A 21,918-nucleotide genomic window follows, 5' to 3' on the forward strand; every position below is an offset into this window, starting at 1 on the left:
CCTCAATTTTTCTATCATTCATGTGCTTATCTAAGATTCTCTTAAATACCCTAATATATTTGCCTTTACTACCACTCGTGGCAGGACATTACACGCAACCACCACTCTGTGTAAATAACTTACTTCTGATACTCCCATGTACTTTCTCCCAGTCACCTTAAAATTATGTCTCCTGGTATTAGCGACCTTTGGAAAAGTCTCTGGCTGTCCACTCAATCTACGCCTGTTAACATCTTGTGTAACTTGATCTGGTCACCTCTATCCATTCTAGAATTTGATTATTCTGGATTTATTTTGAAGCATCCTTTTTTTCTCATCTCTATTCTAAATGGATATCCCTGTATTCTGAAGCAGTGCCCTCTGATCTTAGACTTCCCCCACCATAGGAAACATTCTCTCTATATACACTGTATCTAGGCCTTTAAGCATTTGATAGGCTTCAATGAGATTCCCTGCCCCCCAATTCTTCTTTGGGATTCAGAGCCTCTAATAGATCCTTGTATGATAAGCCTTTTATTCCTGGAATCATTCTTATGAACCTCCTCTGAACCATTTCCTTTTTTAAATAAGAGCCCAAAAACTTCTCACAATACTCCAGCTGCAGCCTCACCAGTATCTCAGGATTACATCTTTGCTTTTATATCCTACTCTCAAAATGAATACTAACTTTGCATTTGCCTTCCTCACCACCAACTCAAACTGCAAATTAACCTTTAGGGAATCCTGCACGAGGACTCCCAAGTCACTTTCTGCCTCAGGTTTTTGAATTTGCTCCTCGTTTAAAATATACCGTAGATTCCGGACTACAGAGCGCACCTGATTAAAAGCCGCTGGCTCTAATTTTAGAAATAAAATCAATTTTTTACTTGTAAAGGCCGCACCGGATTTTCGGCCGCAGGTGTCCCACGTTGTAATATGAGATATTTACACAGAAAGATATTACACGTGAGGATTTTTTAACTTTTAATTAAATCCATATGGTAACAAAAACAAATACATATTGCAAATGCTTTTTTTCGAACCGTGCCCGTAACGCGGCTACTTTTAAATATACGTTGCGTATACTTCTTTACTGAACAACATTCCAATATCTCCTAACGACTGGTAAAAAATATATATACTGCAGCCTACCAGGAAAAGTTATTGATCGCCTTTAACTTAAAAGCAGCGTTTTCGCTCCGCCGCTCCCCCCGCCGTCCCATTTATCGCAAACCGGTATCCCACAAGACGCGGCGAAACCGGGTGTGACGTCATAGCATCCCGCGATGTAGTACAGAAAACAAATATAGTTAAAACTCTTCTAACTTTAACTAGAAAATGAATTACTAAGCGAAAATATTATAAACTAAATAACTGCCATAAAGGCAGCACAATGCTTTTCTTCGAGTGTTTTCCATGTTGATGAGGGTGAGTACAAATGACTGATTTACAATAATTTAATTGTGAAAGTGCGCTTGATTTATCGTACAATTTCATTGGACCTCTGTGAACTACTCATCAATTTTATTGGTCTACTGTTACGAGGCAAAATGTTTTCGGCGGCATGAAAAAAAATAATACATTAGCCGCACCGTATTAAAGGCCTCAGAGTTCAAAGCTGTTCAAAATGTGGGGAAAAAGTAGCGGCTTAAAATCCGGAATCTACGGTAGTCTGTGCTGTTATTCCTTCCACCAAAGTGCGTGACCATATACTTCCTGAAATTGTATTCTGTGTGCCACTTCTTTGCTCATTTTCCTGATCTGCCCAAGTCCTGCTTCCTCAACACTACCTGCCTCTCCATCTATCTTCATATCGTCCACAAACTTGGCCATTGACTGAGAACATAAAAAACACTCCCGACACCAACCCTACAGAACACCACTAGTCACTGGCAGCCAATCAGTAAACGCTTCCTTTATTCCCACTCTTTGCCTCCTGCCAATCAGCCAATATCTAATGTATCTTTCCTGTAATAGCATGGGCTCTTGTTAAGCAGCCTCGTGTGGCAGCTTGTCAAAGGCCTTCTGAAGATCTGAACGCACAACATCAACCGATACTCCTTTGTATATCCTGCTTGTAATTTCCTCAAGAATGCTAACAGCTTTGTCAGGTAAGATTTTCCCTTAAAAAAACCACGATCATTTGGTCCTATTTTTATCCCGTACCTTTAAGTACCCTGATATCTCATTCCTAATGATAAACTCCAAAATCTTCCCAACCACTGAGGTCAGAAGATCTTAGAATTTCCTTTGTTCTGCCTCCCCTTCTTGAGTTACATTTGTAGTTTTCCAGTTCTCCAGAACCATTCTAGAATCTAGTGATTCCTGAAAGACTAATCCCTCCACAATCTCTTTAGAGATTGGACCCCTGGAGTGTTGTCGATCTGATCCAGGTGACTTACCTACCTTCAGACCTTTCAGTTTTCTGAGCACCTTCTCCCTAGTAATAGCAACTGCACTCACTTCTGCCCCCTGACACTCGAACTTCTAGCATATTACTAGTGTCATCTACATCGAAGACTGTTTTCCTTGTCCCCATTACTACCTCTCCAGCAACACTTCCTAGCGGTACAGTGATCTACTCTTGCCTGTCTTTAACTCTTTATATATCTGGGGGGGGGGGGGGGGGACTTTTGGTATTCCCTTTGATGATGTTGGCTAACTTACATTCATATTTCATTGTTTTCCTCCTTACAACTCTGCCATCATCCTTGCTAGTGTCCCCTTTCAATCAACTTTGGCCAGTTACCCCTGTCATGCCTCTACAATTCCCTTTACTCTGCTGTAATGTTGATACATTTGAAAAACGGGGCACAATGTAGGAGGGAAAGGTTAGATTGATCTTGGAGTAGGTTAATGTTTTATGTTTTAATGAGGTTAATGAATGTCACAGTGTTGTGTCTGGGATACTCAGTGGTATCCAAAGGCTGACGTAGTTAAACATTTGCTGTTTCCCTTAACATCATGACACTTACGTAAGGACAGAAGTGAACTACACGGAGGAGGTGGATGATCCGGTGGATTCGGATGGTAAGTGGATGCTTTGCACTAACTTGAATGATAAGAAATTGTTCCTGATTGTTACATTAGAATCAGAATCTGGCTTAATATCATTGGCTTATGTTATAGAATTTGCTAAACTTTATGGCAGTACAATGAAGTACATGATGAATATAGATGAAATAAAACTGAATTACAGTGAGTGTATGTATGTCTATTAAGTAGTTGTTAAAATAAGTAGTGCAAAAAAAAAAACAAATTAAAAAGAAGTAGTGAGGTAGTGTTCATGGGTTCGGGTGGCAGTGGTGAAGAAGCTGTTTCTGTTTAGCTGAGTGTGTGCCTTCAGGCTTCTTTACCTCCTTCCCTAGAGTAACAGTGTGAAGAGGGCATGTCCTGGTTGGTGGGGATACTTAATGATGGCCGCTGCCTTCCTAAGGCACCTCTCCTTGAAGATGACTGGGATACTCTAGAGGCCAGTACCCATGATAGAGTTGACTAATCTTACAAATTTCTGCAACTTGGTTCGATCTTGTGTATTACAGTCCCCACACCACCCATATCAGATGATGATGCAGCAAGTCAGAATATTCTCCACGGTTCATTTGTAAAAGTTTTTGAGTGTTTTATTTGACAAACTCCTAATGAAATATAGCGGTTGAATTCCCTTCTTTATAGCTGCATTGATATGTTGCTTCCAGTTTAGGTCCTCAGAGATATTGACAGGAACTTGAAATTGCTTGCTCTCTCTTCACTTCTGCTCCCTCTATGAAGATTGGTGTGTGTTCCCTCATCTCACCCTTTCTGAAGTCCACAATCAGCTCTTTCGTCTTGCTGACATTGAGTGTGTGGTTATTGCTGTGACACCACTCAACTAACTAGTATATCATGCTTCTGTACACCCTTTCATCACCACCTGAAATTCTGCCAACAATAGTTGTAGCATCAACAAATTTATAGATAGCATTTGAACTATGCCAAGCCACACAGTCATGGGCATAGAGAGAGAAGAGCAGTGGGCTAAGCACAGATCCCTGTGGAGGGGCAGCGTTAATTGTCAGCGAGGGGGAGATGTTATTTCCTGTCCATACAGATTGTGGTCTGCTGGTATGAAAGTCGGGGATCCAGTGCAGGGGCCCAGGTTCTGTAGTTTTTCAATCTGGACTGTAGGAATGGTGGTATTAAAAACTGAGCTATTGTCGATAAACAGAATCCTGACACAGGTACTTTCATTGTCCAGATGATCCAAGGCCATATGGAGAGCCGTTGAGATCATGTCTGCCGTAGACCTATTGCGGTAATAGGCAAATTGCAGTGGGTTCAGGTCCTTCCTGGGGTAGGTGTTGATTCTAGCCATGACCAACGTCACAAAGCATTTCATCATTGTAAATATGAGTGCTACTGGATGTTAGTTCTTAAGTCAGCTTGCACTGCTCAATTGAGCACTGGTATAATTATTGCCTTTTAGAAGCAAATTGGAACTTCTGACCATAGCAATGAGAGATTGAAGATATCTTTGAATACCCCTGCCAGTTGATTGGCGCAAGTTTTCAGAGCCTTACCTTGGGTCTGCTAGTTTGCTAGGGTTCACTCTCTTGAAAGACAGCCTGACATCGGCCTCCGAGGCAGAAATCACAGATGCTGCAGGGATCCTCATAGCTGCATACAGCTCATCTGGTAGTGAAGCATCGCTGCCGTTCATATTATTGGGTTTAGCTTTGTGGGAAGTAATGTCTTGCAAACCCTGCCAGAATTGTTGTGCATCCAACCCCTCTTGGAATTGTCTCTTCACCCTTGAAATATCCCTTCACATGTTATACCTGGCTCCTTATACAGACCTGGATCGCCAGACTTAAATGCCACTGATCTAGCCCTCGGCAGACCATGAACCTCCTGGTTTATCCACGGCTTTTGGTTTGGAAATGTACAGTAAGTTTTCATGGGCACGCACTCATTCACACAGGTTTTAATGAAGTCGGTAACAACTGCAGCACACTGATCCAGGTTTGAAGATGACTCACTGAACACAGTCCAGTCCACTGATTCAGAGCAGTCCTGTAAGTGCTCCTTCCCATATCTTCTTGGTCCTCACTACTGGTGCTGCATTTTTTAATCTCTGCCAATACTCGGGGAGTGGAAGTACAGCTAGGTGATTGGACTTTCCAAAGTGTAGACATGGAATAGTACCGTAGGCATTCTTGATCTTAGTGTAACTGTGGTCCAGCATGTTGTTTCCTCTGTACTACAGATGATTAGTTGACAATAATTATTTAGTGTCTTTATCAAGCTGGCCTGGTTAAAATCCCTCAAAATGATGGTGAAGCTGTCAGTGGGTGCTGTTTCATGCATGTTGGTTACATCGCTTAGTTTATCTAAAGCCTTTTTGACATTGGCCTGAGGTGAAATGTGCACCATTACCAAAATGGTTGCTGAAATGTCCTGCAACAGGTAAAATGGCTGGCACTTTTATTGCGAGGTATTCCAGGTCTGGTTTATGGAGGAACTAGATCTTTAATTTTGAGTTGGTGATTGTTGATTGCAGATCAGATGCAAAAATGTACACCACTGCAGCTGGAACTTTTTGTGTCAAGACTGCTTCCCGGTTTAATGCTTAGGACAGAAGTGTAGTGTGTATTTGAGCTTAGAACCGATCGAAGATGAAGGAACGTGGAACAGGGTGGAAGAAATTAGAGCCATGGCCCATGAGAGAAAAGATTGACTTTTTTTGTTTGGAGATACAGTGTGAACAGGCCAATTTGGTCCAATACCCCACTCTGCCCAACAACATTAGCCTAATCACAAGATAATTTACAACTTACCTCTTTAGAATAGTGGTTGCCAACCCGTCAATCGTGATCGACTGGTAGGTCTTTGAGACTTTCCCAGTAGATCCCGAAAAAAAAAGAAAAATAAATACACAAGTACTGTTCAGAGATTGTTTCTGGGTTGCGGGGTTTTAGTTCCGTTCTTTCTGCCCAGTGCGCATGCGTGTAGCTCCCCTGCCACGCACTACAGTGTACTTCAGTGGTCCCCAACCACCGGGCCGCGAGGAAATGATATGTGTCAGCTGCACCTTTCCTCATTCCCTGTCACGCCCACTGTTGAACTTGAACCCACGCGCATCAGGGATCACTGGTTGGCCTCACGTGGCTGGCGAGAAGTGCTGCTGCTACTGGCCTGCAGCGCGGACAGATGGGCATCACTTCTAAACCTGTGTAGCACACCGAATGTTCGTGGGGAACCCGGTGCTGAAATATTCGCAGACAACCTAATTTGGGCTCAGGGTTTTGTAAGTAGCAGAGCAGCTACCTCACTGCAATCTACTGAAAGTCATCCCTCGAGCCAAACTTTTGTCAGCCGATAGATCCTACAAGGTGGGGGTGGGTGGGCGCCCTGTCGCACTGCTTGCTCGGTAGGTCTCTTCAGACTGTGACCACCCCATGGCCCTGTCACGGGGACCTCCGACTCTGACCTTGTCCTCTCACCCTACCCACGACCAGCTGCACCTGGCCAAGGCGTCTGGCAGCGGGCGGGAGGTTGTCTTAATGAGGCAGTGAAGCACTCAAAGCTGCTTTGGTATCCTGAGTTCAAGCACCCTGCACTTAAAGACAAACCTATTGAGCTTTTTTCCAGCGGAAAAAATGAGAGAAGCGGGACAGCAGCTAAGTGCTGAGAGCCACAAAAACTAAATTGTGGAATAGACATAAGGAACCTGCTTCGAGTATCGCTGTATTCCGGTCGTATTTAACACCCCCCCCCCCCCCCCCCCCCTCCAGTCGGCTGGTCCGCAGGAATGTTGTCAATATTAAACTGGTCCGCGGCGCATAAAAGTGTGGTGACCCCTGGTGTTCATACATTATTTCTACTTCCGGGTTGCGGGGTTTTACTTCCGGTCTTTTCTGCCCTGGTGCACATGGGTGTAACTAATCGATTTGGAGTCGATCTTGCCTTTCACTAAGGCCGAGGTTGGGGATCTTGGGCTTCAAAAGGTTGGTGACCACTACTTTAGAATGTGGAAGAAAACTGGAGCACCCAGGGGAAACCCATGTGGTCACAGAAAGAATGCACTAACTCCTTACAGACAACACTGGAGTTGAACTCCAAAGTCTGCCCTGCACAGTGATGGCATCTCACTTACCACTGCACTACTGTGGCCCCCTCAGTACCATGGTGCCAAGTGGTTGTATCAAATGGCTTGTTCTGAATTAAAACATCGTTATTTCTGAATTCTTGATGGACTGGGAAAAGGTAACGTGGTAAAGAAGAGTGAATGAATCAGAGGAGTGGAGATGGCTAAGAGTTGGGCTCACTGATCAACCTCAAGTTCAAGTTTATTGTCATTCCACTGTACACATGTACCGCCAGAAGAAACAGTGTTCGTGTGGACCAAGGTGCACAGCACAGTACATATAACTCACACAACACATTGAGCAATATTACCATTAATAAATAACATTTAGGTGCATTTATGACACAAACAAAAAGATTTAATGGTGTAATGCCACTGGTGCTTCATACAAAATGAGGCGTGGGTTGAATTAGCAGGGAGTTCAGTAGTCTTATGTTCTAGGGGTGTGGGGGAGGGAAGAAGCTGTTTCCTGTCTAACAGTCCTTCAACAATTATAAAGAAGAAATACATTACAAATAAAGAAGTACAGATGTGGAATAAAATGTCCATAGATACATAAATACTAGCATGTATTTACACTGTTATCAGCATTATAAGAAGTGTAGTGAATGTGTTGTTTTGTATTAGGTTGTATCTGTATAGTACTGAATGGCAGAGCAGACTCAATGGGCCAAATGCGCTAATTCTGCTCCCATGTCTTTTGGTTGGGGTTAAAGGTATAAGAAGCTGTTCAGTATGTTGCTTTGCCAGTCTGTTCAGATTTGGTGTGGGGGTTCAAGAACATTGGTGATTTTGTTATCTCTGTTCCTGGTCTGTCTGCTGTATAATCTCTTGTGTTGTTGACAGTAATACCCTGGGTGCTTGTATTTCTAGCTACAGAACCTGTATAACTCTGTGTTACTGACAAGGTTGTTGGAACAGTTTGATTGGTTCTTTGTTTCCCCCTAAGGTGAGGTGCTGGGGTTTGAGAATTTGGTGTTCAACGTCTTTGAGTTTGTGCATACGTTGCTGGAGAACAGAAAGTTGAAGAGCTCTGTGAAGAAAGCCCTCCCCGAGCTAATTTACTACATCATATTGTATATGCAGATCACCGAAGAACTGGTGAGGCTTCACATTCTGTACTTTATGTTGTTAAGCCAGTTAATCCTTCTAGATGGACATCAAGTCAACTGTTAACTGATTCATTCCCAAATTTAGTGGATTCCAGTTAATTGGGACCAGTACATTTTGCCCTATTTAAGCACTGCCAAAGCTTCATGGAAATAGTTAAAATGGTATAAAAAAGACAAAGATTAACTTAGTGACAAATTATATAAATGAAGTACAGAACATACTAGAATACTACCCAAGCTACTACAGTGCGATTAAAATAGTGTATTAGTTCCTAACAGTTATCAACAAAAGAATTAATCCATGTTCATTCGATTGAACAAAATCAGTGCGGATACGTAGTGCAGATAATGGACTGGCTTTAAGCAATGTTTTTGACGATTGCATCCTCCAAATCTTTATTTTCATTGTAACATTCAAGATAATTGCAGTAACCTTCAAATGGTTTGTAGTTCCTTACTTGAGGTAGTGAAATTGTTTCATTTTAACTCCAGGCCATTTCTGGATCTCCAAGGCGGAATGCTTGAAACTATAGTGAGCAAAACAATTCTGAATTGTCTTACTGCTTATTACTCACCGACTATCAGTGACAAAAATCACTGCTTTTGAGCACAAACACAAAGCAAATCAGGCTATTTAATAATTGTTCACTCTAAACACGGCGTAGTACCCAGCCTCATAATGTGCACATGACTGATGCTAGTTAGAAACTACTTGGGAGCAGTCCGTTATCCCAATTAAGTGACATATTGTCCCAAATAAGCAGCTGACCAGATTAACCAGTATCCACTCTATGTAAACAGTTCAGATTCAGGTTTATTATCATGACATACACTCAGTGGTCACTATATTGGGTATCTACTGTGCACGGAATGCAAAAGGCAACAACAACAAAACCCCCTTTCCTGTCTCACCCCCACTAACACATAGGCAGTCCTATCTTTGGGCTCCCATCTTCAGTATTAGCCTCTGGACTAGTTATGACTGATCAGCCCTCTTGCCTCCTAGTCGGAGGCCTTCAAGTATGGAGCAGAGGCCAGGACTGCGGAAGACCTTTGTCACCCTCCCACATCACTGGACCTCGAGCATGGAACACAGAGTGGAGGTCTGTCCTCTGGCTTCCCTGTCTATCCCCAGACCATCCCTACAAACTTGGGGGAAAATAACAACCATCTGAGCATCAATCTCGATGGAGACCACAGTTGGGTGCCATTTTGTAAAAACTATCTGCTGTACAGTGTAACCTGATCTGATATTTGGCCTCAGTTCCACGTTCCTGTGCCAATATAAACGATTTTCCTTCTCTTACACCCCCCCCCCCCACACCCATTCATTATGCAAAATCTGTGTTGTTAGCATTCTAGATATGCCATTATCTGCAGCTTTCAAGGTGAGAGCATTGTATGGGGCATTGTCTCATTAACTATCCTCAGATAGCCCATGGTCAGACTGTTCATCTATACTCAGGTCATTTTAAAATGTGCAGTAGACAACATCCTAAGATGCTACATCACTTCATGGTACAGAAACGACACAATGGCAGACTAGAGGCTCTACGGCAGGTAGCCAAACTGCCAACACATCACTGGCACAGCCTACCCACCATCAAGGAGATAGAAACAGAAAGGTGTTGGAAAAGGGCCAGTAACATCGTGAAGGATCCTACCCACCTTGCTCATGGACTATTTTTCCCACTCCTATCATGCCCGAGGCTGTGTAGCATCCATGCCAGGACCACTAGACTCAAAAACAGTTACCTTCCCCAAGCTACATCAACCACCCCACCATCATGACTTTTATCATTTCCTGTCAGCCACCTTATGTTCAGATACTTATGTCTCTAGTGACACTTTATGGACATACAATCATTCATACGTTTCTTATGTATTTATACATAACTGTATTTTTTAGGTGTTTTTTATTGTGATCTTTATCTTGTTTTGGTGTTGCATCAGATCCAGAGTAATAATTACATCGTTAAATTCCTGATCATCACCTTGAGTGGTATTTTTTAAATTAGCAAACGAGAAAATCTACACATGCTGGAAATCCAAGCAACAGATGCAAAATGCTGGAGGACCTCGACGGACCAGGCAGTATCTATGGAAAAGAGTACATCAAAGACCTGTACTCTTTTCCATAGACGCTGACTGGCCTGCTGAGTTCCTCCAGCATTTTGTGTGTGTTGCCTGGTATTTTTTATTGTTGCGTTTCTTATCTTACTGTATCTTTTTTTGTGCTGCATCAGGTCTGGAATAGCAATTATTTTGTTCTTCTGTATACTCGTGTACTGGAAATGGCGTCATAGAATCTTGACAATCATATTCTCCAATAAGATAATTTCTCAGTTTGCAGAGAACAAAGGCTGAACTGCGTACGAAGACACCATTTAGTCAAACTAATGAGCCTTCTCTGCACTCAGTATATGTTTGTGGTCTTCTGCTGCTGTAGCTCAACCACTTCAAGGTTCGACGTGTTGTGCATTCAGAGATGCTCTTCTGCACACCGCTGTTGTTAACACATGGTTAATTGAGTTACTTTCACCTTTCTGTCAGCTTGAACCTGTCTGGCCATTCTCCTCTGGCCTCTCATTAACAAGGTATTTTTGCCCAAAGAATTACTGCTCTCTGGATGTTTTCTTGTTTTTCACACAATTCTCTGTAAACACTAGAGACTGCTGCGCATAAAAATCCAGGAGTTCAGTTTTTGAGGTACTCAAACCACCCCATCTGGCACCAACAATCATTTCACGGTCAAAGTCACTTAGATCATATTTCTTCCCTATTCTGATGTTTGGTCTGAACAACAACTGAGCCTCTTGACCATGTTTGCATGCTTTACTGAATTGAGTTCCTGCCATGTGATGAGCTGATAAGCTATTTGCATTAATGAGCAAGTTTTCTGAGTTTATAGAGTTAACATCATGTATATAATGTTATTGGTTCTTTCCCTGAGTCGATTCATCTGCTCTCCTTTCACTGCAGATTAAGGTCTGGACAGGAGACCCACATCGGTTTGTGGAAGATGAAGATGATGACACCTTCTCGTATTCAGTGCGAATCTCGGCACAGGATCTCCTGCTGGTGAGAGCAGATGCAGCTTACTGCTGTAACTAATCTGTAGAGCAGAGAGCTGTGAGAGGATAGTAATCAGTGTTGAGGGGTGTCAGGTGCTATTCACTACAATGCTAAATGGTGACTAACAAATTATGTATTTAAATGAAACACAGAACAAATTAGAATGCTGCCAATACTATTGAAGGGCTATAAAGCTGTGTGTACTTCCTAGTAGTTGTCCACAGAGGAATGCAATCAGTGTACGCTGACGTGTTCTTTTGATTGTGAACAAAATCAGCGCAAATACTTGGTGCAGATAATGGACTGCTTTCAAACAATGCTTTGGATGATTGCATCCTCCAAATCATCATTTTCATTGTAACATTCAATATAATAGTTACTGTCATAAGATTCTTCATAGGTCTTAACTTGTTGAAGTAGTGAAATTTTCATTTTCACTCCCAGCCATTTCTGGCTTCTTCATGCCTGAATGCTTGAAACTGCGGTGAGCAAAACAGTTCTGAATTGTCTTACTCTTTACTTCTCATTAACTACCCGTAAAAATAATCACTGCATTTTAAACAAACATACACAAGTGACATTATTTTAAAACTTCTAAATTCAGTGTAGTGTCCAATGGCCACACAACATACACGCAACTGATGCTGGAGCAGATGTGACAAATTCTGCTCCTGTATCTTACAGCCTTATGGTCAATTAAGCAGCGTAGTGAACCAAATAAATAAAGCGAGTCCCAGCTACTTTCTCGATTTGCTTTTGTTCTTTAACAGTTGTCCCAAGTAGCTACCCCCAATTAACCAATGGCCAAATTAACTGGAATCCTCTGTACTTCCTCTGCTTTACATATTGTGATAAGAATACAGCTTTGAGGAGCACCTGACGAATGTCCTACAAATGTGCTTGAGTTGTTTGCTCCTGGGAGGCCCTGTGCATGACTTCATAGAAGTTATTTTGCAGATTGAGTCAGCAGTAAAGAAGACACATTTGTTTCAAGAGGATTGGAATATAAATGCAAGGATGTAATGTTGAGCCTTTCCATGGCATTGGTAGTACCACATTAGGATTATTGTGAGCAATTTTGGGCACCCATATCTAAGAATGGATGTGCTGGCATTGCAGAAGGTCCGGAAGAGGTTCACGAGAATGATTCTGGGAATGCCTTTAACATGTTGTGATAAGAATATAAGGAGCATTTGATTGCTCTGGGCCTGTGCTTGCTGAAATTTAGAAGAATGAGAGTGAGCTCATTGAGACCTATTGAATATTGAAAGACCTAGATAAAGTGGATGTGGAGGGAATGTTTCCTATACTGGGAGAGTCGAGCACCAGAAGGCACAGCCTCAGAATACAAGGATGTCCCTTTAGAACAGAGATGGAGGAGGAAGTTCTTCAACCAGAGGGTGGTGAATCTGGGATTCATTGCTACGGATGGTTGTGGAAGCCAAGTCATTGAGTCTATTTAAAGCAGAGACTGATAGGTACTTGATTAATAAAGTTGTCAAAAGTTACAGGGAGAAGGCAAGAGGATGGGATTAAGGGGGATAGCAAATCAGCCATGATTGAAACTGAATGGCTTACCTGCTCTTCCTCCTTATGGTTTAATATGAGACTTTGAGGCAGTTGTTGCCAGAAGGGTGGGTTGGCAAGTTTGCAGACGACACAAAGATATGTGGTGTTGTGGATAGTGTTGAGGATTGTCGAAGATTGCAGAGAGATATTGATAGGATGTAGAAGTGGGCTGAGAAGTGGCAGATGGAGTTCAACCCAGAGAAGTGTAAGGTGGTACACTTTGGAAGGACGAACTCCAAGGCAGAGTACAAAGTAAATGGCAGGATACTTGGAAGTGTGGAGGAGCAGAGGGATCTTGGGTTACATGTCCACAGATTCCTGAAAGTTGCCTCACAGGTAGATAGGGTAGTTAAGAAAGCTTATGGAGTGTAAGCTTTCATAAGTCGAGGGATAGAGTTTAAGAGTGGCAGGGTAATGATGCAGCTCTATAAAACTCTGGTTAGGCCACATTTGGAGTACCGTAGATTCCGGACTACAGAGCGCACCTGATTAAAAGCCGCTGGCTCTAATTTTAGAAATAAAATCAATTTTTTAATTGTACAGGCCGCACCGGATTTTCGGCCGCAGGTGTCCCACGTTGTAATATGAGATATTTACAAAGAAAGATATTACACGTGAGGATTTTTTAACTTTTAATTAAATCCATATGGTAACAAAAACAAATACATATTGCAAATGCTTTTTTTCGAACCGTGCCCGTAACGCGGCTACTTTTAAATATACGTTGCGTATACTTCTTTACTGAACAACATTCCAATATCTCCTAACGACTGGTAAAAAATATATATACTGCAGCCTACCAGGAAAAGTTATTGATCGCCTTTAACTTAAAAGCAGCGTTCGCTCAGATCCAAAGCCGCTCGCGTAATGCACTCCCTCCCTCCGTCCCGTTTTATCGCAAACGGCATTTTTCCCACAAGACGCGGCGAAACCGGGTGTGACGTCATAGCATCCCGCGATGTAGTACAGAAAACAAATATAGTTAAAACTCTTCTAACTTTAACTAGAAAATGAATTACTAAGCGAAAATATTATAAACTAAATAACTGCCATAAAGGCAGCACAATGCTTTTCTTCGAGTGTTTTCCATGTTGATGAGGGTGAGTACAAATGACTGATTTACAATAATTTAATTGTGAAAGTGCGCTTGATTTATCGTACAATTTCATTGGACCTCTGTGAACTACTCATCAATTTTATTGGTCTACTGTTATGAGGCAAAATGTTTACGAGGCGGCATGAAAAAAATCATGTATTAGCCGCTCCGTTTTAAAGGCCGCAAAGTTCAAAGCTGTTCAAAATGTGGGAAAAAAGTAGCGGCTTAAAATCCGGAATCTACGGTACTATGTCCAGTTCTGGTCGCCTCACTATAGGAAAGATGTGGAAGCATTGGAAAGTGTGCAGAGGAGATTTACCAGGATGCTGCCTGGTTTAGAGAGTGTGCATTATGATCAGAGATTAAGGGAGCTAGGGCTTTACTCTTTAGAGAGAAGGAAGATGAGAGGAGACATGATAGACATACAAGATATTAAGAAGAATAGATAGAGTGGACAGCCAGCACCTCTTCCCCAGGGCACCACTGCTCAGTACAAGAGGACATGGCTTTAAGGTAAGGGGAGGGAAGTTCAAGGGGGATATTAGAAGAAGGTTTTTCACTCAGAGAGTGGTTGGTGCGTGGAATGCACTGCCTGAGTCAGTGGTGGAGACAGATACACTAGTGAAATTTAAGAGACTACTAGACAGGTATATGGAGGAATTTAAGGTGGAAGGTTATGGGAGGCAGGGATTAAGGGTCGGCACAACCTTGTGGGCCAAATGGCCTGTACTGTGCTGTATTGTTCTATGTTCTAATGATGGTTGAAAGAATGAGAAGCCAATCAAATGAACACAACCTATGGTCCATAACTAAGGTAAATGGGGGAGGAGTGAATTGGAGTTGTCTGCAGTGGTTAAAGTGATCTGTAAATGTTTTGTGTAGGAAGTTTTGGGCTGATAATCCTACCCACTTCGGAGGGCTACTTAAGCAGAAGTAATAATGAACTGAATTGCAGTGTGTGCATCAGTTTTATTCTGGTGAAGGTCCAGTAGCAAAGTTGTTGTGAAACTGCAGGGTGATTTATCACATGTTCTTTGAAACATACCTAGTATGTGCTGGGCGTGCAGCCCTCAAGTGTCACTGCGGATTCTGATGCTACATAGCATGCAGACAACGTTCGCAGAACGCCACAAAACGACAACTGCAAAACCCGTCAGCCATCAGGATCTTGAAGCAGAAGGAATAACAATGCAAGTTAATTGCTGTTCTCACAATTTCTGGACTTGCTTTTAATGCCTCTTCATGTCATGTTCTTGATTTTATTATTATTTTGATTTTTATCTTTTTGTATTGGCACAGGCATTTTAATTATTTGTCTTGTGTGTGTTTTTTCTTTGATTCTATTGTTTCTTTGTATTTACTCTAAATGCCTGCAAGAAAATTAATCTCAGTAGTATATAGTTACATATACATATTTTGATAATTTACTTTGAACATTGAAAACAAGCCTCTGTCCTTCACACCCTCCTGACGCACAGACAGTACTCCAACCCTAGGACAGGCCTCTGGGCCTCTAGGCTCCAAGTTTCAGCCGTTGGGCTTTGTCTCCTGGTTCCAGTTGACTTCCATGCTCCGATATTCAGTATCAGCAGAATTTGAAGTTAGCAACCACACGACTCAATGGGAAATCCAGTGACAGCACAGTTTGGTTGATACTCCCTTCTTCTAGTCTCTTGTCATCTGCTAGCTTGTACTTCTCCACCTTATTCTGGCATCCTCCCCCCCCCCCCCCCCCTTCCCCTTCCAACCCTGATGAAGGTCTCTGCCTGAAACATCGACTCTTTATTCTCCTCTATAGATGCTACCTGACCGGCTAACTTCCTCCTGAATTTTGTACATATTTCTCTGGACTCCAGCATCTGCAGAATCTCCTGTTTATCATTCCGCATTCTGTTTTAGATGTTTATTTTTTGTCTTCTGCGTTAGTATGTCTGTAGAAAAGAGCAAATATTAGATTTCCAAACATTCATTGTACAAAAAATTTAAATGTAACAGAGAAATTTCTGTATTTCATTAAATAACCTAATAAGTAACAGACCACTCTTCAAATACAAACGTGATGACTTTGTAAGTGTATAGTCCAGTGCATGATTGAACAAAGATAACAACCCGGTGCTAATGATCAATGACGTATTGAGTTAAATGAACTAAACTGATTAACTGAAACAGAAACAGATATAGAAGGAATCAAATGAAAAGGTAAGGTGTGGCAGATATGACAGTTTAACCTTCAAATCAATTCTTACACCATGGCAAGAATGAATAAAGTACAAGGTGGTCTCTCTCAAGCAGAAATTTGGTGGCAGACAAGAGTTTCAAGGTGTGCTGCCCAAGCTCTTGTGAAGAAGCACAAGGAAACGGGCAAGGTTGAGGACCAGATACGGGTCAGCCATGGAAACTGAGTGCAGCAGACGAGAAATACATTAAACTGACGTCCTTTCTAAATTAGAAGAAGTCCAGCGCTGTTGTCAGCTTGGAGCCCAAGTACACCCCTCTACAGTCCGGAGAAGTCTTGTCAGCAGTGGTCTTCAAAGAAGAGTAGCTGCCAAAGAGCTATTATATTTAGATCATCCTGACTGGTTGTATCACCACCTGGTACAGGAACTGCACCAACCTTAGTTGCTGGGTACTGCAGAGAGTGGTACAGACAGCCCAGCACTTCTGTGAATGTGAACTTCCTTCGACTGAGGACATTTATAGCAACAGGTGCGTAAAGAAGGCCTGGAAGATCATTGGGAATACCAGTCACCCCAACCATAAATGTTTCAGCTGCTTCAGTCTGGCAAATGATACCACAGCATTAAAGTCAGGACCAACAGACCACAGGATAGCTTCTTTCTACAAGCCATTAGACTATTATATTCTCATGTTTGTACATTGTGATGGAGTCATAATGCAAAGAATTTTACTCCCTCACATTGTGGGCTGGATGTAAGATTTAAGTAAATAGAGGCAAAACCAAGAGACTTACCTACACACAAAAAAACACATGGACTAGAGTGTTGAACAGCAAGTCAACATTTGAAATTTTTCACTCAAACAGGAGGCAGTTTGTCCACAGAAGAGCTGGAGAGCAGAGGTTCCCTGCAGGTTTGGGGCTGCATTCCTGCGTGGAGTTGTAGACCTGGTCAGAGTTAAAGGAATTCTCAGTGCTAAGTAGAAGCAGATTTCCATCCATCAGGGAGATGTGATCGGTCCCAACTTCATTCTGCAACTGGACAATGACCCCAAACACACAGCCAAGGTCATAAAGAATTATCTTCAGAGAAAAGAAGAACAGGGATTTCTGCTTCCACTAAGCCCTGATGTCGACATCATCAAGGCTATCTGAGATTACCTGGAGAGACAGAAGTAAGTGAGACAGCCAAAGTCTGTAGAATGACTGTGACAAGTTCACCAGATGTTTGGAACAACCTACTGGTCGATGTTTGTATCAAACTGCACAACTTTGTACCTGAGAGAATTGATGCAGTTTTAAAGGCAAAGGATGGTCACGCCAAATATTGATTTGCTTTTTCTTCTGTTCACTGCTCTTTGTAGTAAATGTTTTTGATATTGAGAAAATGTTTATTTCCATTTGTCATCCCATTCCCATTTCAACATTTTGGTCCATGGCATCCTTCACTACCACACTGAGGCCACTCTCAGTTTGGAGGAGCAGCACCTCATATTCTGAATAGTCTCCAACCTGATGGCATGTAGATTCTCTAACTTATGATAGTTACACCCCGACCCCCTTTTTTTTCCTTTCCATTCCCTGTTCTGATTCCCTTCTTCACCCTTCTCCACACCTGCCCATCATTTAATGCCCCTCCTTCCCTTTCTCCCTATCCCCTGCTAGCTTCCTAGGTCATCTTCCCCTTCCTCACCCACCCACCTTCCCCCTCACCTGCTCTTACAGCTTATACTGCTCTGCCTTCCCACACCTCTGGCATCAACCCCCTGCCCTTCCATTCCTGATGAGAGGTTTTGGCCTGAAACGTTGACTGTTTATTCCCCTCCACAAATGCTGCTTGACCTCCAGCATTTTGTGTTCGTTGCTGTGGATTTCCAGCATCTGCAGAATCTCTTGTCTTGTGCAATAAAGTCTTTTGAGGAAGTCTGAGACTTTTGAACTCACATAAGATATTTTCGGCTCTCAGTCTGGCCCTTCCCATGATATGAGTTGTGGATCTCTGAACTAACAGCCACCTCCCGTTATATTCAGAAAGGCAATTCTCTTTTGCCTTTCTGTGTCCAGGAGGAAATGTTGCAGGTACAGAGAGAGACATGTGGAGCAGCACGTTGCTGTGGGCCAGGTTCAGTCATCAAAACCCTGGGCCCCACTGTTGTCCCTGGGACAGAGAAGATAATGGTGTCACCTTTAGCTCCTTCCCTACTGATTGCTATTCCTTCACAGTCTAGTCCATTACAAATAAAGCCCTCCCCAGCATTGAGCACATTTACAAGGAGCATTGTCACAGGAAAGAATAACCACCATTAAGGACCCACACCATCTAGGCCATGCTCTCTTCTTGTTGCTGCTGTTAGGAAGGAGGTGTAAAAGCCACACCACCAGGTTCAGGAATAGTTATTACCCCTCAACCATCAGGCACTTAAACCAGAGTGAGTAACTTCGCCCACTTCAATGATGAACTGAATCCACAACCTATGGACTCACTTTCAAGTTCTCTGTATTATTCTTTTTTTTTCAATTCTTTTTATTATTATTATTATTATTATTCAAAAATAGCAAGTACATTGAAGTAACAACACTTACAATGCCTCAAAAAAAATTATCTTAAAGATTGAAAATTTTTGTGAATAAAAAACCCTACTAAGCAAGAAAAGTGAAAAAAAAAGAAACCCATTAGCCATGCACCATACAAAAAACTTCTAAAAATAAACATCAAGCTGCCAACAAGAAAGAAAGATATATCAAGAAAAAAAAAATTACACTTAGATTGTGGAGGAAATCTATCAGTTAACTGAAATGATAGTAACGAGCAAATGAGCCCCATCTCTTCTCAAAATCAAACAAAGGTTCAAAGGTTCGACTTCTAATTTTCTCCAAGCTAAGACAGCATCACTTGAGAGAACCATTGTGACAAAGTAGGAGCTGATATATCCTTCCATTTCAACAAAATGGCCCTCCTAGCTACCAATGTAACAAATGCAATAACATGTTGGTCAGACAGAGAAATACCATGGATATTTTGAGGAATTATTCCAAAAAGCACAGTCAATTTATTGGGTTGTAAGTTGATTCTGAGTGCTTTAGAGATTGTTGAAAAGACTGACTTCCAAAACTGTTTTAATATAGAACATGACCAGAACATATGTGTCAGTGTAGCTATCTCAGTTTTACATCTATCACAATACTTGTCAACATTAGGAAATATTTTAGAAAGTCTCTCCTTCGTCAAATGGTAACAATGTACAATTTTAAATTGAATCAGTGAATGACTAGAGCAGATTGAAGAAGAGTTAACCAGCTTCAGAATCCGTGTCCAATCCTCCATATAAAAGTCAAATTGAGTTCCTTCTCCCAATCCTGTTTAATCTTAAGTAAAGGACTCTTATCCCATTGTAATAATAAATTATAAATTCTTCCTCAAGTCAAGTCAACTTTTATTGTCCTTTCGAGCATAACTGCTGGTACAGTGCATAGTAAAAATGAGACAAAGTTTTTTCAGGACCATGGTGCTACGTGACACAGTACAAAAAACTAGACTGAACTACTTTTTTTTAAAAACAGAGAAAGCTACACTAGACTACAAACCTACACTGGACTGCATAAAGTGCACAAAAACAGTGCAGGCATTACAATAAATAATAAACAGGACAGTAGGGCAAGGTGTCAGTCCAGGCTTCGGGTATTGAGGAGTCTTGATAGCTTGAGGGAAGAAACTGTTACATAGAACCTTTTTATCAAAGGGTACACATTCATAATAGTATCTAACAAGTCAGCCTCCAATATGTAAGGAAAATTACTTAGATATTTTTGTAAAAAATGTCTAACTTGAAGATATTGTAAAAAGTGTGAATATGAGAGAGAATATTTATCGACTAATTGTTCAAAAGACATCAGTCTGCCTTCTTTAAATAAATCCAAAAAAGAATTTATACCTTTATTTTTCCGAAGTAAAAACATTGGATCACTCCAGGAAGGTTTAAAAAAGTAATTACGATAAATTATACTACAAAGTTTAAATTTTTTAAGATGAAAAAAATTGCGGAACTGGAGCCAAATTTGTAAAGAGTGCTTAACCACAGGATATAGGTTTAAATTAACAACTTGAGCTAATTGTATAGGTAGAGCAACTCCTAATAACGAAGTTAAATAAAACTGTTTCACAGCTCTCAGTTCCAGGTCTACCCAAACTGGCCGATCATTCCTATCACCCCAATATAACCAAAGGGGCATATATCGCAAATTAACAGCCCGATAATACATTCTTAGATTAGGTAAAGCGAGACCTCCATCCTTTTTCAACTTTTGTAAATGACATTTACTAATTCTTGGTCTTTTATTATCCCAAATAAAAGATCGAATAATAGAATCAATCCGATCAAAAAACTTCTTAGTTAAAAAAGGAATATTCTGAAATAAATATAAAAATTTTGGTAAAATCATCATTTTAACTACATGAATACGACCAACAAGTGAAAATGTAAGTGGGCTCCATCTACTAAATGAGTACTTCATAGAGTCCACTAAAGGAGGAAAATTGACTTTGTAAAGATTCTTATATTTTTTTAGTAATTATGACACCTAAACATCTAAAAGATTCCGTAACTTTAAAAGGAATATTATATATATAGATAGATAGATTCATTTAAAGGGAGTAATTCACTTTGACTAAAATTTATTTTATATCCTGAAAAATCTCCAAATTTGTCAAATAATTTTAGCAAAGCAGGAATAGATTCTTCAGGTTTAAATATATATACACCAATAAATCATCAGCATAAAGAGAGATCTTGTGCATGGTCTCATTCACAAAAATCCCATGAATATTTTTGGCTTCACGAAGAGCAATAGCCAGGGATTCTAATATTAAGTTAAATAACAAAGGGCACCCCGTGATAGCCGAAAAAAAGGAGACCTACAATTATTAGTGACAACATTAGCAATAGGAGCTTTATATATCATTTTAATGCGATTATTAAAATTAATACCAACCAAATTTTTCTAAAACATTAAATAAATATTTCCATTCGACTCGATCAAATGCTTTTTCAGCATCCAAAGATACAATGCATTGTGAAGTTTTAGAAGAGGGCAAATATATAATGTTAAATAGTCTCCGAACATTTGAAAAAGAATAACGACCCTTTATAAAACCTGTTAGATCTTTAAAAATGATTAAACCCTAAATAGTCTCCAACTGATTGGCCATTATCTTTGAGAAATTTCTTAGCATCAACATTCAATAATGAGATATGTCTGTATGAGGCACAATCAGTAGGATCTTTATCCTTTTTGAGAAATAAAGAAATAGAAGCCTCATAAAAAGTAGAGGGTAAATCACTTTTCACAAAAGAATCTTTAAACATCTCCAATATATATGGAGAAAGCAATTTTCCAAATTTTTAATAAAATTCTACAGGATAACTATCAAGTCCTGGGGCTTTACCAGATTGCATTGAAAAAATAGCTTTATGAATTTCGGATTCAATAATTTGGGCATCAAGAGGTTTTTGATCCTCAGCAGAAATTTTAGGAAAAGCAATCTTTCATTAAAAAAAAGCATTCATTTCAGAAGAATCTACTGGACATTGAGATTTATAAAGTTCAGTATAAAAATCTTGAAAAAAATCTTATTAATTTCTTCATATTCCCAAGCTAGGATACCATCCTTTCTATGTATTTTCAAAATTTGCCTTTTGGCTTCAGCCAATTTTAATTGAGATGCAAGTAGTTTATTATTTTTATCTCCAAACATATAAAATTGGCTCTTTAATTTAAGTAGATAACC

At 40.7% G+C, this 21,918-nt stretch overlaps 1 protein-coding gene across 1 annotated transcript in view; it reads left to right on the forward strand.

Moving 5' to 3' along the window:
- Positions 1–21,918, forward strand: part of ipo9 (importin 9) — a 148,450-nt gene that overhangs the window by 47,709 nt on the left and 78,823 nt on the right. The window contains exons 9-11 of the mRNA XM_073030278.1: positions 2,948–3,009; positions 8,055–8,206; positions 11,200–11,298. Coding sequence (XP_072886379.1) covers positions 2,948–3,009; positions 8,055–8,206; positions 11,200–11,298 — 313 coding nt within the window. The remainder of the gene's footprint in view (positions 1–2,947; positions 3,010–8,054; positions 8,207–11,199; positions 11,299–21,918) is intronic.

Source organism: Hemitrygon akajei, chromosome 27, assembly GCF_048418815.1.
Source record: "Hemitrygon akajei chromosome 27, sHemAka1.3, whole genome shotgun sequence".
Taxonomy (NCBI): Eukaryota; Metazoa; Chordata; class Chondrichthyes; order Myliobatiformes; family Dasyatidae; genus Hemitrygon; species Hemitrygon akajei.